Source organism: Calliopsis andreniformis, chromosome 7 (genome assembly GCF_051401765.1).
Source record: "Calliopsis andreniformis isolate RMS-2024a chromosome 7, iyCalAndr_principal, whole genome shotgun sequence".
Classification (NCBI taxonomy): domain Eukaryota; kingdom Metazoa; phylum Arthropoda; class Insecta; order Hymenoptera; family Andrenidae; genus Calliopsis; species Calliopsis andreniformis.
Window position 1 is genome coordinate 10,702,890 of NC_135068.1, and position 17,099 is coordinate 10,719,988.

A 17,099-nucleotide genomic window follows, 5' to 3' on the forward strand; every position below is an offset into this window, starting at 1 on the left:
GACACGTTCAATATTCTTGAACATCATTAATTTTCAATATTCCTATCAAGACGAGACACATACTCGGTTACTTATTGAGTTAATAACTTATAACGACTGCAAGAATCCGTAACTTCTAGCGAATGACTGCAACAGAATCTTTAATCAAGTCCTGAGATGTTCATTTTCGCACACGTTGTAAATATTGTGTAAATAATAACGTTAATGATATTAAAGTAACGATGGGTACCCAGATAGAACAGTATTGGAAAGATGTTGGTCCAGTATTGCGTGAATATCAATAAAAGTTTCGATAACTCTATGATAAGAAATATGAATATTCGACTATACGTTATTGATCATGTGATGTATATAAAATATCTTAGAATACGTTGTGAAGTTATGGAAATCGGTTCTCTGTGAACAACTGAATCGAAAAAGTCCAAGACAGTTTTTCATGCGAGCCTCAGTTCTCGAGAAAATCGCGTTTAAAGTTTTAAAAAGCGTGCGCGCGATCTACTGCGCAGGCAGTTCCCCCGCCACTGTGTGCTCATGCGCGCGCACGTTTCGTAAACCTTCATAGTCGATTATTTCAGAAACAGAGGTCTCTATGGAAAAACTTTATTCCACATTTTCTTCTCAGTTTATCACGAGGAATTGCGTGACACAGCTCAATTTGAGAAAATGGTAATCTAACTTTATTCGAAGAGAAAGTTAAGCGAACCAAATCGTGTTCAGTGTTCCACATCGACCAGTATCTATGATATTAAATAAAACTAAGAAAAAGGAAACGTGAATTCTCGCGGAGAGAAACCGGAAAGTAGGATTCTTGAAATCAAAATACTCTAATGGGCATTAAAATGTGTAAACCCGTGAGCTTCGAGAGAGACAAGGAACGTACGGATATTTTTTACTGTTGCAATAATAGAATAATGTAAATCGTGTTGTTACGTCCTTATCTGCGAGCGATAAGAGCTCCGTGACCGGTTCTGTCGTGCGTCGGAGCACACCGCCAGGCAGTGGAAGGTAACAATAGTTTTGTGGTTGAATTTCAAAGATATATTCTAAATAGCCAAAGAAGTTAAGTAAAGAAACATAGAACGAAGCTCAGCTGGGGTGTTTCGCCTCGACAGGAGCGATTCCGCTGAATCACCGCCATGTTACAGGTGGATTCACGTTATTTACTGAGAGATCAGAGCCAAGAGTGACTCAGCGGAAGCGAAGTATCACGCTAATTAGGTAACGATAATTAAAATAAAGTCGATATGGGCCAACCGTATAAATTATCGTCGAGGTTCTATCTGGGTGATCGAGTTTTAGTATTTATTGTCGCCGACTAGTGCCTGAAGGCAGGAGAGAGAGAGAAAGAGAGAGAGAGATCGTGCTTTTCTCGTGGAGGAACCGTGTTATACATATTTTCAGAAGTGGGGGGCTAATTTAAATACAGCTATTTAAACACGTCGTGTCAGTGCCGTAACTAGAAGGCATTTCCTCGCTCGCTAAGTCACCGAAGCCTACTTACGTTCTAATTTAAAGGCCCGTCGATTCAAACGAACATGCTTGTACATATACGTCACGTCACACATACACACATGTACTTTCACCGATTCGTTAAGCGCTAAGTAAGTGGTCCAATCGTGATGTACGCTCTTGAACTATTCGCAACGCGTGCATAGTAACCGTCTCGTGTACATAGACCTCGGCTAGGGATTACAGGGCGATCGACCAAGCTTCAAATTTCCCCTAGGGATACCCTGTTTCGTTTCAGGAGAGGGAACGCTGTTTAGGGATAGAATAATTTATTGAAAGTCACGGATAGCGTAGCTTCGATCGCTACACCTGTACAGCACCTTAGTTGCCTAAGCGATTTAGCTGCTAAGAGTACTTTTGAGGGAAACCACGTGAAGGAAGAACGTCCTCAGTTTAGGGAAAAATGAAAAATCACTAGACCAATTTTTTTCACTTGACCCATTTTTCTAGAATTCTCTACTTTTGTCGCAAAATTTAGTTAGTTCTTCCCTGACACAAAAAATGGCAGATTTTCTGGGGTTCGATTGTGGACATCGAAATTATGCAAAAATGAATATTTATACTGAACCATCTAGGTGCCCTGAACCAGTGTCTACAGTCAAAAACTAGGTCTCTCTAAGAACTTTTTCCATAATTTCCATGTCTGCAAGAAGAGTTCCACTCTCTAGATATTAAATATTAATTTTCCCAGTGTTAAAAACGTCACCACATAGCTCAGTTCGTTTAACCCAGTGTACTGTACTTCGTCATACTCATCTTTTTCTGCAGAGTCGTTTTTTCTGAACGTGGTGCTTAGATATTAGGAGGCAGACATAAACAGTCTCTGATTAGTTTCTGTCAGCAACCTCGTTCTAGTTACGGTACGATAGGGTGCAGAACGCACAAAGGACGCGCGATGCGTGCAGCAGAACTTCAATGGACTGACACTGAAGACTTAGTTTTACATTAGGCGTATGTCTCTCTTGTTCCGTTTTGGTTAGGAGATGGGTTGAAGCCTAGCTTCTAAATTCTCGAAACTTCGCAAGATTTTGAAACTCTTGAAACTATTTTGTTTTAAGAATTAAAGTCTCTTCAAAATTTTTACATAAATCTTTATTGGTTATAGTTAAATAAAACACAGAGAATTATAAAAATATCTGATCCAGACCTAATCTACTTTGTAATGGGATTTCTTTACAGTTTCTTGAAATTAGAGTATTTTTTTGTATTTAGGTTTGAAGAGTTTCGAGATGTTTCAGACGTTTCGAGAACCCCATCCCTCGTTTGATGTATTTCTGTCTGACCTATTTGCCGAATTACCGCTGTTTTCACTGAAAATAGTCGAATTTCAGCCACGATCCACCTGGGCCCGAACCGATGGAACTTCCAACCTGAAATTCTTAATGTAGAGAGAAGTTCGTGGCGCATAGTCCTATATTTTCTACGGTTCATGTTACCTTAAGTATTGATAAGGAACTTGTACGTCGCGGCTGATTCGCAAACGATTGCTGAAATGATTCCAACGCGTTAAGGTGGGTCTACGCTACATGGTATGTAACAAAGCTATGTAAAGGTGGGCCTACACTACATGCTATATAACTTTGTTACATAAAGGTGGGTCTACATGTTACGTAACTTTATTATATAAGTTTTCAGAAGAACTTCGTCTTCTTAGTGTAGACACACCTTAGCATTTTAGAAAACAGAAAAGAGAGATGTTATACACATCTCTCTTCTCTGTTCTCTGAAAAATTCTATAACATGTAGCGTAGACCCACCTTTAGGACCGTGCACGATGCTAGTTACGGGTATGTCACGCGACTTCTTAATTGTCCTTTTAATTATTTATGATAGCTCGTTACGTAGGATCTTAAGCTTCCATCAGAATCGACGTTTATGTTCGTCTGACGATTATTAAATAGGGGATGAGTTCGTTCGTTGAGGTTACATGATTCGGGAAGAAGAGAGAAAGAAAAGCTGAGAATAGATCACTCGACAATAGGCACACGGAATCTCTTTGATCGTTCGAGGACGCGGATCGGAGACGACCTAATGATCGAACTGTGTAGAACGCGGCGAGAAACCAAAATCCACAGACCTTTCCCAGAGAAACATTATTCCTAATCAAAAATCCTGCCATACCGTGTCTTCCAAGGCAAGAGACTACGAATAGCGAATTAGTTTAATATTTATGCGCGGTCGTACATCGTCATCTGCCCTGAGCATCGACACGGAAATGGATCATCACATTCCTGAGTGTGAAAATGATCAGCGATAGAACTAAATTCCGTAATTATTATTCGGGCGAAATTCGACAATTTTTCAGGATGGTCTACTTGCGCGTGGAACGTACTAATACGTCAGGAACAGAGGAACCAAAGGTTCAGAACTAAGATTTGTACATGGTGACTACGTTCACCAATTTACTCGTCGAAAAAGGAAGGACGTATTAATACGTCGAGACTTGAATATATAAAATACGTGGTAGGACATTGGGAAACTTCGTCTGTATTATTCGAGAGTATACGAACAGCCCATGACACACGAAAACGTGGAGAACGTATTAATACGTCAACAGCTAAATTAACGAAAGACGTAGTAATACGTTCAGAAATACTTGCTAGTATACTTGCTAGAATAAATACACGTCCCAGCGAGTGAAAATGAGAAGACGTATTAATACGTCACATGTGTTCTCGCGTATAGGACGTAGTACTACGTTACTGCATCCAAAGCTCACATTTTGAAGAACGTAGTAGTACGTTGATAGCTCAAAACTTACATATCCGAGGATCGTAGCGCTGCGTGAAAGCTAGGAGCTTGTTAATTCAGAAAACGTACTGGTGCGTTTATAACTTTCATTATCTATCTCGAAAATAAGGTAGTGATACGTCGAGGGTACGAAAATATAATATTTAAGAAAACGTAGTACTACGTTCACACGTAGCAGTACGTCAGATGCAGAAAATCGTTAACGTAATACTACGTCCATACGTTCCACTATACAGAGTCACATATTACCACGAAGTCAAGGCAAACCGTATTACTGCGTTCCATAAAAAACCATAAAAAAGTAGTCAAAAGGCATGGCAAAAATACATGTATACAAAAACAACAAAACAGTACACAAAAAATTAAAAAATTCACATGTAAAAAGTCAACAATGCACATATAAAACAGTGTATAAAAAATTCAAAATTCGTATCGTGAATATTATTTAAAAGATCAGAAAGTGATATTGAAACTACGAAATATGAAAAAGATGGTGAAAAATGACGACGTACGACTGTACGTGTAACCCGTAATGAGTTGTGTCGTTCACCCCGAATAAAAAGCGAGAACATGTGTGCGAGTATAGATTGAGAGTGAAGTCTGATTGCTGCGTGGGTAATCGAATATACGCGAGTAGTTCACGGTACACGAAGAACGTACGTTTCGTCGGCTTTGTACGGCGGAAAATGCACGCGCGCGTGTGAACGCGTTCACATTCTGTAAGATAACGAATTTTAAGCGACCTAGGACTTATCGGGATGATCGGCGGTGAGAGGACAGCCGAAGACGAGTTTCGAAGAACAAACCTTTTAAGAATTTCTCATTTTATAGAATTACTTGATGGGGTGCATCATTGAAAATCGCGAGAATAGGACATAAATGAAGAGCTTGCAATGTATCGTATTATAAATGGATGATGTTCTTCGTAGACTGCGGATATTTATGCAAATTCAGATTTTAGATAGATAGTGTTTCTTCAAACATGTCCAAACCCTTTCAAACTCCTTCAAACCTCATCAAACTCCTTCCAACTTCTTCAAACACCTTCAAATACCTCTTAAAAACTATTAAAATAATCAAAATCAGTTAAATCTTCGATTTGGTTTCCAAATAGTACATTTTATATTTTAATTTTGAATTTTTTTTATATTTTTGCATGTCATCAATGCATTCTGTTCTTTCTTGCAGAAAGAATTTCTTATGTATGCATAAAAATCCGCAGCCTATTTTTAATACATCGCGCAATAAAGACTGTAACTTATTTTAAAACGTTAAAGATATTAATTTCTGTTCGTTTCGTATTGTAACAATGTTAATTTATTTTTTGAAGATTGTTTCATTTCTTCGACTCTCGCTGCGGCCTTCATCCGCACTCGCCGCACTTAATTACACAGGAATATGTACATACTTACAACAATTGCACTAATTTAGTATTGCCGCTGAGTATTACAACTAGTCACATAAGCCAAAAGTTTGTTACTCTCGCAAAGTTTTCTTTTTTTCTCAGTTTTGTAATAAAGGAGGATGAGTAAAAACCCTTAAACTACATCTTTTAATTAAACAAATTTCCTCCCTGTTCCCTTTTTTCTTAATTAATAATTATAAAAAATTGCAAGCTAATAGTTACATTTTATCATAAAATATATATCATAAAAAATATAAAATTTTCATATTAATTTAACAGTTATTTATAACTATTTGCAATGAAAAATATAATTTTTATAATATAATTTATAATTATTATAATTATAATTAATATAATTTTTATCGAAATGTGCGAACAATTCATTTGCTATCTTTCCAAACGAATTATTCCGTCATTTCTCTCATAATATTATATAAAACTTATATTTTTCCTCAATTCTGAGATCATAGTTTCAATACCACACATATACCATCATAATTAACAAGTTTGACAAAAATTCACTCACCGATCGCTGGCTTCGAGGCACCTACAGTACGTATCGAACGAAAATAACCTTATTTTACCATATCTTGACTGATTCTTAACCTAAACTGCATGAAAACATTGTTACTTTTCGCATTTTGAGAATAATTAGCAATAAAAAGTCTTTGAATCGTTCTTTACCAAAATGTATCTCTTTTTGAACGATTCCATTTTCCATCGTGGCGTCTTTTCGATATCAAAATTGCCAAGATCACAGAAAACTCCAAAATTTTGATATGTCAATCCAAAATTATACTCACAAGTAATGCAGAAGATCTTAATCTACGAAATTCTGATAATGTTTTCGAAAAAATCGAAATATTTTATGTAAAATTGTTCAATTTTACGAGAGCTGGCACGGAGTTGCTACCCAGTTGAGGAAAATGGCGCTAGTGCCGGTTGCAACTTGCAACCGAAACCGATTCGACTAGCCACTGCAAAGATCAAGTTCATTTTTCGTATATAAGCAAAAATTACAATCCACTTGCAAATAAATTATTCTACTCGCGTAAATTAATACTAGGATTTTAGAAAAATATTCTTGTGCTCTAAATATATGGAGAATGTTTAATTATTTAGTGAAACTGCATTTAAAACATTGGTGATTGCGAAACGAGTTACCGACAGTGTGTAAAGAATGACCATTGACTGATTACTCTTGATGGTCAATAAGTAAGTTTATATTAGATTTTAGTTTTAACTTACTTATATGAATTTATTTCATAAGGTGGAGTTATGAGGTAGATCTGATATTTTTTATGAACTTTCGAGATTCATTTTCTGATATATCGACTGCCTGAAAAATGACTGATCTTAGAACGCTGTCTGTAGTTTTCGATTAGCTGATGCTGGTAAAGATAGTAAACGAGAAAGTATTCCTACCTTATCGCCCGAAGTATGAAATAGTGAATAAATACCATTTGCAAAAGATTATAGCACCGACTAGATAATAATAGACCTAAGATCCCATGTATTTTTCTGTCCCTGATTTTTTGGGGTGCTAGCACGCGACCAGCTGACCACTGGTCAGGGGTGTCCAGGGGTCCAGGTAGGTCCAAGGCCCAAGAGTCCCTCCAGGATCCCCAGGGAGGTCCTCACCCGCCGGAGGACCCGCGACGAGTGAGACACTCGTGCTCCTGCAGGCGTATTTATACTGTCTCGAGGAAGATGAGAAACCAATCAAAGAAGTTCTTCGGTTGATTAAAATTTCGAGACCGATCTAACGAACAACATTTGGCGACGAAATTAATATTTTTCATAAAATACTCACCCCAGCAACAATTTCTAGCACACTACCTATGAAATATTTAAATAAGGTAATAGTAACAATAATAATTTATTTAACAGTAATCACTGATAGTGACATTACATTACAAAAATACAAAAAAAAAATTAAGTAAAATGAATAAATAAATACTTAATAATGATAATGATAGCAAAAAGAAAAAGAGAGAGATATTTAAATATATAAAATAAAAATGAAGCACAGAAAAATTAACATAATGGTAAAAATTATATTAATTAATACAATCAGTAGTTAAAAATTAAAAAATTGATAAATTCTGTCTGACCAGAGAAGCAGTTCTAAAGTTAAAACGACAATAATTTCTTTATATCTCGTTATTTAACAATGATAATTGTTAATAATATATAGTAGACAATGCGTGCAATTGTTGTTAACAAAGTATGTAGCAAAAATTCTTGTTACGATGAATAATTTATCGAAAATATCAAGATTTCGCACATTGTTCTGCGTTTGAGTAACGCTGCATATTTGAATCAACCGAAAAACGAGTCTCATTGGCTCTTCTTTTTGGCTCGGCAAGTATATATACCCCTGGAGGAACACGAATGTCTCACTCGTCGTGGGTCCTCCAGCGGGTGCAGACCCTCCTCGAGACCCTGAGGGACTCCTGGGCCCTGGACCTTGGACCAACCCTGGACTCTCTTGACCAGTGACCAGTGGTCAGTTGACCTGTGATTAGTGATTAGTGACCAGTGGTCAGTTGACCAGTGACCAGTGACGAGTTGACCAGTGGTCAGTTGACCAATGACCAGTGACCAGTTGACCAGTGGTCAGTTGACCAATGGTCAGTTGACCAATGACCAGTGGTCATTCTGTTTGGTCAGTGAGTTTTTGCTCAAATTTTAAATTTATTTCTTTTGTTGGCCCTTTCTTGTCTGTACGTTGCCCCCTCTCTTCTGCTTCCCCTATTTTATACGTACCTTGCCTCCTCTCTTCTGATTTCTACACTACTCTATTGTCTATAGTTTAACAATGTAAATTCTTAAATCTAGAATCCCCTTATTATTGCTTACTAAAACATTAATTCAAATAATGTGCTGAATTTTACTCAAGTTTCAATTCCGATCACCAAAGCGCTGTGTTCATTTTCTGTGTTCTTTTGGTAACGTTGCGAGTGACATAAAAATGATAACGAGATTTCAAATAACAGGAATCTCATTGAATTTGCATAAATATTTCAAATATATCAGTTTTACACTTTTTCTCACTTTCCTATACTTATTTTAATTATTAATAATAGTACTGACAATAGGAAACATAAAGCATTTCTTCAATTTGAGTAGTTTTAATTTTGTTAATGAAAGACAAAATTTCCTCAGTATTATAATTTCTAATAACTCCCAATTAAACATCTCTCAATAATAATCACAATCCCAGTAAAATAATTTCGCTAAAATCAAGTCGAACGCTGGTGTTGGACACTTGGAAAAGAAGACCGTCTAATCTGCAATTATGCTGACGTAGATACCTGTCAGGAATAAGATTGTGGGGGAAGTACTAATATGTAAGGCACGACTGAGCTGTTTACGAAACACTCAGCTAATAGAGCCACAGTAGCCTCTACTTTCTCAGCCGCTTGAGAATGGTTTACCAGACGGCTTTCAATCTCGCTCCTATCTTATCACAATTCGAATCAATTTTCAATTACTCCAACAACAGCTCGAGTACCTCCATAATCGCATTCTGTTGGCCATTAATCGACTTCAGCTTCTGATTTCAAAATCGCTGCATTCTTTATCACCAAGTGACGCGTCAAATGATTCAAAGTGATTGCAAAACAGCATCGTGCATCATGCATCGGGTCAAATAATCGCATCACGTGTTCCTGTTTATCTTCTTTCTTCTTCGGTTTTCCTGAGCTTTTCCTTTATGAGACCATCGCTGGCTATAAGGAACTGTAGCTTCTGGCCATGATCTTTAAGTCCAAGGATCCTCAGTGAAGGTGAAGGCACTTTGGTAAGACTATTCTTCAGTTTTCCTCCTGGACTCGTATCTAACTCTGCCTTATCTTCACGGTTAATTATATTTTTGTGTACTATCTGGTTTAAAGAACTCGTACTTCACTTCTTTGGGGTCAGCGAATCGTTTTTCGGATCGATAGCTATCTGTTCAAAGGTTTGAATGATATTCCAAGGCATCGACGACCAGTTCTCTGTGGTGCCTGACGAGCAGTAGATGTGGAGATAATTCTGCATTCTTTAATCGCCATTCTCTGGGAGCTCTGGTAGGTATACAGGAAAAAGAGTTCTTCTTATCAAATTTTCTCGTATTTAATTCCATCTTCTGAGCTTCAAAGCAGAAACTCAGAGTTAAGTTTCTCCACCATGTTTCAATTTTCATCTTTTTAAAGAAAATTAACAAATGGCTCGATCTGTGGAGCTATTGGTACTGGCTTATCTCTTAATGATAGTCAATGTGGTCTCTGCTGGAAGGGTCTGCAACTCATCCCAGGAAACCTGTGAGTATTCTGATTCCAAAAATTCTAATCTCAAGATCACTGTTTCTAAATCTGAGTTCTACTTCTCAGGGCAGTCTCGTATAGGTATACTTGTGTCGCCTATAATCTCGAAGTCGTTGAACCATGAGTTAGAGGTCTACTGGAACAATGTGAACTTTCAATCTGGCGAGAAGATTATAGTTAAACACGATTCCCCAGTTTCGACGATTCCTACTCTGAGCATCACGCCAAGGAGTTCGAGTAGGGTCGTGAAAAGTGGGATAAAGATCAAGTTCCTGCCCAGCGCGAATCTCTCTTTCGTGCCAAAGCACATATGTAAGTGACAATCCATTTTGGAGAACCTGTAGCCACAGCTACAAGTACTATTTGTATTCCATGAGGAGTCTCCTGGAAAGCATGGCCTCTAATGCATTCCCGAGGACTACTTGTGGGACCTGCAGTACTTTAACTCTGAAAGAACATCTTTTCTTCAGTTCACATATCGCGACAGTCGCCAGAAGGGGATATAAAAGAAGTAAATTCCATGAAAACAAACCCAACGTGGATGAAGGAGAGGCAGCACATCCTGGGCCCCCTTAGAATGAGCCAGATTTTTCTTCCTGGGACTCATGACTCCGCATCTTATCCTAAGGACAACGATACAGGAAATATTGTCACCAATTTTGCTGTGACTCAGGTACCTTCATCTCCTTGCTAAAGATTTTGTACTTAATTTATTTTATTGTAATAATTCTTTGGATACTTAAACATATTTCAATTCTGATTCTCTTGTTTCTTCAGATCACTTAAATATGCTTCTTAATAATTTAGAATTTAGATATCCTTAGCCAGTTGATCCACGGCGTACGATACCTGGATATCAGAGTGGGACACTATCCTGATACCCCTGAGATCTGGTGGACCAATCATGGACCTTATTATCGTTCAGTGCCCGTGAATACTGTCCTAGAACATGTGAAGAGGTTCCTCGACAACACGGAAGAAATCTTAGTAATGGACATGCGTGAATTTCCCGTTGGTAATCCCTTGGACTCTTGCAGAGCTCTCTAATCTAAGAAGAAGCTTTCTTCTTCATCCAAAGCTTCAATCGCTTCTTCTGTTTCTAGGGTTCGACAACATAACGATTCACCAAAACTTCGTGTCCTACTTGGAGAACGAGCTTTGTGGATATTTTCTTCCGAAAAACAGCGATGAATGGCGTATCACGTTGAACGATATCTGGTCCTCTGGAAAAAGACTGATAATCGGCTATGATAACGTGAAGATCGCTCAGGAACACGCGAGCATGTGGCCTTGCGTGCAACACCAGTGGGGCGATGTTAGGAGCTTGGAGGATTTGTATACTCATTTGAGTAAAATTGAGAGCAACGACAGGTGATTCATTCAAGAAGCTTCTGGAAGATTGAGGAGTTGAAAGTTCAAGAGCTTTCTTCATTTCTTCTTTTGTTCCAGGAGTGATAGAGTGAGGCCTAGGTCAGCGATGGCGCAGTTGACACCCAACTTTCTGGATATTGTCACCAATCGACTGGGGACCCTTCGTGACATGGCCTACAGAGTCAATTTAAATGTCACGAATTGGTACAGCACTATTTGGCAGTACTCTGCCAATATAGTGGCTGTGGATTTCGTGAGAGGCACTGGCATTATTGAGACTGCCATCGCGGCTAATGAGAATCGTCACCTACATTGCCAATACTAGTACAATTCTCAAGGAAACTTAGGAATTTTTAGAATTATAATATTTTCAGTGCTAATTTAAATTATCTTCTCCTTTTTCTAGAAAAAATTTCAGTGCTAATTGTACATTACAAATTCAGCTGTAAATACACCTAAGTCCTAAGTAATATATATACCCATTATTGTATAATATTCTCTGTATAAAATTAAATATGATTTCAAAAGAAGTCGAGTTCTCGTTATGCAATGCTTTTGAAATTTTCTGCGTGAGCATTCGCGAACCATTTTCGCGTGACAATGAGACTTCCGGCGGAAGAACGAATAATGCTTTAAGCCAAGGTAGCCGATGCAATAAAATCTATCTCACCTAGGATGGTCACGAAATGGGATTCTATGAGGGATCAGTTTAGAATATGTTGTAAACAGTGTCAGTCGTCTAGAGAAAAATGTTTCCTCCATCCTCGATCCTCTTCGTGTCTCTTCTGTTAAGTGTCTTCGAGGAGTCACAGGGTTTCTTAAACGAGTACCCAAGCAGTTCCATCAGCTGCCCAAATAATAAACCATGTGCCTTCATCGAAGATTGTTCAGTTATTGTGGATCTGATGAGTCAGAATTTGCTTCCAATTCATAGGTAAGGTGTGCAATTATTCCACTGTGAGGCATTATTTTAATGGAGCTAATGGAGAACATGGAAATTAAAATTGAAACAGCTACTAATCTATTGAACAATTCTTTTACTGTCACTAGATTTCGTCAAGCAATCTGTGGCTACAGTAACACAAGAGTAAGAGTCTGCTGTGATGCAGGGAGCAATGTCGCGAATCCTGTCTTCACACAAGATGATGCATACTTCGCTAAATCGAATTCAGTCCTGGAGTGTGGAAAGAGCTTCCTCCAAAGCTACACAAGCACAATAGGAGCATATCCTTTTGTTGCAAGAATTGGCTTCAGAAGTGAGAATGAAAATTCAAGCTCTTTTAGGAATTGAAGTCTTCAATTGAATCCAATTTTGTTGTAGGTGTGAGTGGAGAAGTGAAGTATCCTTGCAGTGGAGTGATCATAAATGAACGCACGATATTGACGACTGCAAGTTGTGCTCTTGCTAAATCTGAGGACTATAAATTGTATGTACAGTGTTTTCTTCACTCTAGAGTCAACTTTTGTGTATTTCTTTTTTTAATGATTGCATAGGTACTCTGTCTTGGTTGGTGAATTCAATACTGAGAGTGATCCTGACTGCAGCACGCAGAAACTGAATATTTCGTACGTGATAAAGCATCCAAATTATCAAGCTGATACTTTCGCGAACAACATAGCGATGCTGCGTTTGAAGGAACCGATACGATACACTGGTAATAGCAAAAAGTAATATATGTAGCCCAGATTTATTAATTTCAGTTTTTTGTTAAAAAAATTAGTGACTGCGCAACCTGTGTGTCTTGTACCGAGAGATAATTACATAAATCCAAGTAATTCTGTTCTGGTTGGATGGGGCAAGCTGTCGAGTCAAAAGGGTGAGAATACAACACGAAAAATTTTGCTATTAAAATTGCAAGCTACTATAAAAAACATGTATTAATTTTTTAAGTGAGGTCCTGTGAACAGCAAGCCTTAAAAATGCGAGTTCTACCGAACCAAGAGTGCTCTAGTTACTACTCTCAAGGATTGTCTGTAGAACTCTGTGCAATTGGAAACGAAATGCCTTGTTCAGGCTACAGCGGAAGTCCGCTTTTATATAAATATGGCGATGCTTATTTTCTGGTAGGATTCAAAGTACCACTTGATTTTTTGAACGCTAATATATTTTTAAGGAAAACATTTACACATCATTTACAAACTATTTGTACACAATTTTTAGTTAGGAATCTTGTCGTATGGTTCCAACTGTGACTCTGTCACCAACTTTCCATCAGTCTTTGTAAATGTGCAAAGATATACGCGATGGATGCTAGAAAACTGTTAGTTATTCATCAGAAGGTTGGTGTTCCTGAATCACTGCAGCATTGAAGTGTACTGCCGTCGCTGACTTATATATAACCTTTTTTCTATACAGGGTTTCATTACTTGTGTTTGAAGATGTTCAAGTACTTCCCTCGAGTCATCTCCTTGGCCTCCTCTAGCCCCAGTTGATAAGCCATGTCATGCAGCTTTTTTACTTCAGATATTAAACCAGTCATCGACAAGTTTCCGAGTTCTGAAATAAAGTTTCTGTTATGTTTTACAAAAGAGTAATTTCACTTAAAATATGCACTTACGGTGTAATTGATTTATATCATCTGGAGTGAGACTAGCACCCCACGAACATGGCTCAGTTTGAGGTGAATTCTGAGCAACAAACTCGTTCACACCTGGAACTTCATGAATCGCTAACATAAATGATATATTGCCATTTTTGTTTGAAACTAAGTCTGAGAATCTTAAAGATGCACTCACTTTGCTCTGGCCACAAATCTGGAGATGCTCTATCCAGCTTTTCCAAGCTCATCAGGTTTTCCTCCATGTAAATTAGATCTGCAGTGAAGAAGTATAAGAAAGAGGTAATAAATTTTAATTAAGGTGTTAGTGAATAGGTTTACCTGGCTGATCCTTGGGCTCTTCTGTTGCCATTATGTTCATTGGAGCTGTACTGTTCAAACTCAATAAAAAATCTATAGTAAACTATGAATAATATATCTGAAAAGCTATTGATGGTTCTTAAATCTACAAAACTACAAGTTTCCCAGTCTACACAGTTTCCAATTCCTTCTGCTCTTCCTGTGCCCGTTGCAAGTTTTTCGCCAACTCCTGCTGCTGTTGGAGTATGTACAAATTCCGTATTTTTTTCCGCTCTTGGCGTTCAAGGTCTCGAACCACACCCTGATGAAGCTGTTCTCTGTAAAAATAATAATGTTTTTGCAGTACTAATGTAAATTATACTGAAAAAGTTTTGCAGAAAAACTGGGACATCCTGTAGTCTCTGGCTTCACCTAAAGAACATTCTTTTTTCAATTGTATCACTCGGGAAATACAAGTGTTATATAATCCTCAGAAAATTCAGCAAAATCTTTATCCCTGACTCCAGTGTTTAGATAAACCCTCAATGTTTACGTTCCCAGAGTACGACGCAGATTTTTATGACCCTGGCTAGCTAATTAAGCCAGCTTATTTTTGTTTTGAGAACCTGGGCCTTAGATGAGGCCTCACAGAGGCTCCTTCCCCACTTACCCACCTTTCTGTTTATATTTTGATTTCGAGTACCAAAGGACACTTCATTCATTCGACAATCATTCCGCGTTTCGCGACGTAGCAAACGTAGCGGCCGCCCCTGGCAACCTAACCTCACTTTCAGTTAATTAGTGTTCTATTTACCTGTCGTATTCCTGTCTATAGTGCACGTAGCCGATTATTCCTGCTGATGTCAAAAAGGATATACCTAAAGTAGCTTTTGCAGCGACTGACATTCTTCGTGTGGAACAATGTCGCTTTGAATCGTTTTCACCACTCTCGAACTGCAACGACTATCGAACGTGTGACGTAACAGGTAACGATTAACGATTGTGGTTACGATTATCGAGAAGGATCCTGGGGTACGAATGCAGGGATTCTGCGTAGGAGCAGATTTTCTGGAAAAAAATCTGGAATAATTTAGGATAATTTTGGCGATCCAGTCTTCAAATGGTGAGAATATTATAGTATTATGTCTACTCTTGAATATTTTCATTGTCATTTGATGCTTTATCGTTGATATGATTGATATAATCCGTTTTTAATTTTGCTCTGTGTTTAACGAACTTTTGCCATACTAATGGCGTCGGTATATGAAAATGGAAAATTGTTGCTCTTTTGTTTTATACTTGTTGCTGACTGAGAGTAAGAAATAATTAGAGATAAATGAAAAAGGTACGTGGAAATATCTGCGTTTACTCTTGTGTTACGTTATCGACGGTTTGATGATGAAAAGGTACCAAGTGGTACCACGAGACTGCATGTCGAGTCGTTTGTCTGTTTCAAGTAGAAATTTTATTAATTTTTTGGCACTGATATTCAATCAAATTTAAGAGAAGTATTTCAGAATGGTAATTAATTGGTATTTTGAAAAAACTTCTAAGAAATATTCCATTTTTTAATGAGAGAAGCAACTTTTTGGAAAAAGGTATTTTTTGGAATCTTTTCACTAAAAAACAGTGTAATATTCTTTGTATGCTGGTTATTTTGATATATTCATAGTATTTTTTAAAAGTATGATATGGAAATTCCATAATAATAGCTTCTATTTATTGTAAGGAAAGAATTGAATATATTCTTAAAAATTAGCTTACAGAATACAGTAATTTTAAGAATGTATAAGTACCAAGATTTCTTACTTTCATTCATATTTTTAAATGTTGTTTCTGATTTATTTGTACATCAGTTGTATTTTTTATAGAGAAATGTTAAACAAAGTTGAACAATGCTATGTACCTTAAAAATTAAGGGGTACATAAAGGTCCTCAATAAAAATTTAATACAATTTGATGATTTTTATGGAGGCAAAGTTACTAAATTGTTTTTGTAGTTCTTTATCTTCAAATATAATAGTAAAAAGATGATGAACTATTGTTTGAGTTCTTTGGAAAGTATCTCACATAAAAGATTTCTCATATACTTTGTCTATTTTTCATCCTATTGCAATAGCTTTGAGCATTTATCGATGAACAATGATTTTCAATAGTCAATAGTTTTATTAGTAATCTATAATAGTAATAATACACTAAAGACTAAGGCATGGTTCATAAATATATAAAAAATGCAACTCAGAATGAATGTATGAGTATTTGTGAATATTATTTTACAGGTTTTTGTGTTATTGTGACATGTATTGTTTTGAATATGTTTTTGACTATGAACTTTATTTTGTATATGTTTTTGATTGTGAACATTGTTTTGAATATGTTTTTGCCTGAGAACATTATTGTGAGTATTTCTGTTCTTGTGATTATTACTTTGTATATGTCTGTTTTTGTGAATGCTATTTGTTATTGTTTGTGATGTATAACATACCCTTCTTTCAGCATTTAGAATCTCATTTACAATTATTCTACAAACAGTAAGATACATTAAAGCACATCAGTAACATTAAGCCACAGTAATAGCTTAGAGGGACAAAATATTAAACTGAATATTTCTTCAAAAGTAAAAACATTCAGGTCTCTCCCATATCTCTACACTAAAGCAACATCCTATACCCATGTTTACACAATTCTCAGTAAAATCAAAACACAGAAAGAGTCAATCAAAACATTTCAGTAAGCTCCCAATGAACTCCACTGAATTCCTTCAACATGGAAACAGAAAACAGATCCCCATAAATAGCCCAAAATATTGACTCTACCAAAGCAGTTAACTGTAGTAAATATACTTCACACAGCCTCGTAAACTCATTCATAAAGCGTTCCACAGAAGAGTATCGGCCGCTTTTCCTTTTTCTACCA

At 37.0% G+C, this 17,099-nt stretch overlaps 4 protein-coding genes across 5 annotated transcripts; 2 read left to right on the forward strand and 2 right to left on the reverse strand.

The window, feature by feature from the left end:
• Nucleotides 1-9,163: 9,163 nt before the first annotated feature.
• LOC143181608 (PI-PLC X domain-containing protein 1) lies at nt 9,164-11,870 on the forward strand. The gene is made up of 8 exons (XM_076382120.1): nt 9,164-9,470; nt 9,565-9,738; nt 9,865-9,972; nt 10,042-10,287; nt 10,446-10,648; nt 10,783-10,990; nt 11,079-11,346; nt 11,425-11,870. Exons 3-8 carry the CDS (start codon nt 9,876-9,878, stop codon nt 11,669-11,671), a joined length of 1,269 nt encoding a protein of 422 aa, XP_076238235.1. The 5' UTR covers nt 9,164-9,470; nt 9,565-9,738; nt 9,865-9,875; the 3' UTR covers nt 11,672-11,870.
• Nucleotides 11,871-12,095: 225 nt separating this feature from the next.
• Nucleotides 12,096-13,612, forward strand: LOC143181419 (venom protease). Its single transcript, XM_076381803.1, has 7 exons — nt 12,096-12,280; nt 12,397-12,602; nt 12,668-12,773; nt 12,841-13,001; nt 13,068-13,163; nt 13,238-13,410; nt 13,508-13,612. Exons 1-7 carry the CDS (start codon nt 12,096-12,098, stop codon nt 13,610-13,612), a joined length of 1,032 nt encoding a protein of 343 aa, XP_076237918.1.
• A 97-nt stretch (nt 13,613-13,709) lies between these two features.
• Nucleotides 13,710-14,365, reverse strand: Lin-52 (DREAM core complex component lin-52). 2 transcript variants are annotated; one of them, XM_076381868.1, is made up of 4 exons: nt 14,226-14,365; nt 14,083-14,160; nt 13,905-13,997; nt 13,710-13,843 (listed from the first exon to the last, which is right to left on the reverse strand). In XM_076381868.1, exons 1-4 carry the CDS (start codon nt 14,263-14,265, stop codon nt 13,710-13,712), a joined length of 345 nt encoding a protein of 114 aa, XP_076237983.1. In that variant the 5' UTR covers nt 14,266-14,365. The 2 variants fall into 2 exon arrangements, with proteins under 2 accessions (XP_076237983.1, XP_076237981.1); XM_076381866.1 differs by having other exon boundaries at nt 13,905-14,003.
• Nucleotides 14,366-14,373: 8 nt separating this feature from the next.
• Pet117 (cytochrome c oxidase assembly factor-like) lies at nt 14,374-15,160 on the reverse strand. Its single transcript, XM_076381869.1, has 2 exons — nt 14,998-15,160; nt 14,374-14,521 (listed from the first exon to the last, which is right to left on the reverse strand). The coding sequence occupies exons 1-2, from the start codon at nt 15,087-15,089 to the stop codon at nt 14,374-14,376; spliced, it is 240 nt and encodes a 79-aa protein (XP_076237984.1). The 5' UTR covers nt 15,090-15,160.
• Nucleotides 15,161-17,099: the final 1,939 nt, after the last annotated feature.

Excerpts from the sequence above, each read along its gene's own strand:
- LOC143181608 (XM_076382120.1), top strand. The coding sequence starts at position 9,876 with ATGGCTCGATCTGTGGAGCTATTGGTACTGGCTTATCTCTTAATGATA. Across the intron at positions 9,973-10,041 it reads CAACTCATCCCAGGAAACCT|GGCAGTCTCGTATAGGTATA; the intron begins GTGAGTATTCTG and ends TCTACTTCTCAG. Across the intron at positions 10,288-10,445 it reads TTTCGTGCCAAAGCACATAT|TTCACATATCGCGACAGTCG; the intron begins GTAAGTGACAAT and ends TCTTTTCTTCAG.
- LOC143181419 (XM_076381803.1), top strand. The coding sequence starts at position 12,096 with ATGTTTCCTCCATCCTCGATCCTCTTCGTGTCTCTTCTGTTAAGTGTC. Across the intron at positions 12,774-12,840 it reads AAATCTGAGGACTATAAATT|GTACTCTGTCTTGGTTGGTG; the intron begins GTATGTACAGTG and ends ATGATTGCATAG. Across the intron at positions 13,002-13,067 it reads GGAACCGATACGATACACTG|TGACTGCGCAACCTGTGTGT; the intron begins GTAATAGCAAAA and ends TAAAAAAATTAG.
- Lin-52 (XM_076381866.1), bottom strand. The coding sequence starts at position 14,265 with ATGAACATAATGGCAACAGAAGAGCCCAAGGATCAGCCAG. Across the intron at positions 14,161-14,225 it reads AGAGCCCAAGGATCAGCCAG|ATCTAATTTACATGGAGGAA; the intron begins GTAAACCTATTC and ends TCTTCACTGCAG. Across the intron at positions 14,004-14,082 it reads AGATTTGTGGCCAGAGCAAA|TTCCAGGTGTGAACGAGTTT; the intron begins GTGAGTGCATCT and ends CGATTCATGAAG.
- Pet117 (XM_076381869.1), bottom strand. The coding sequence starts at position 15,089 with ATGTCAGTCGCTGCAAAAGCTACTTTAGGTATATCCTTTTTGACATCA. Across the intron at positions 14,522-14,997 it reads TATAGACAGGAATACGACAG|AGAACAGCTTCATCAGGGTG; the intron begins GTAAATAGAACA and ends TTATTTTTACAG.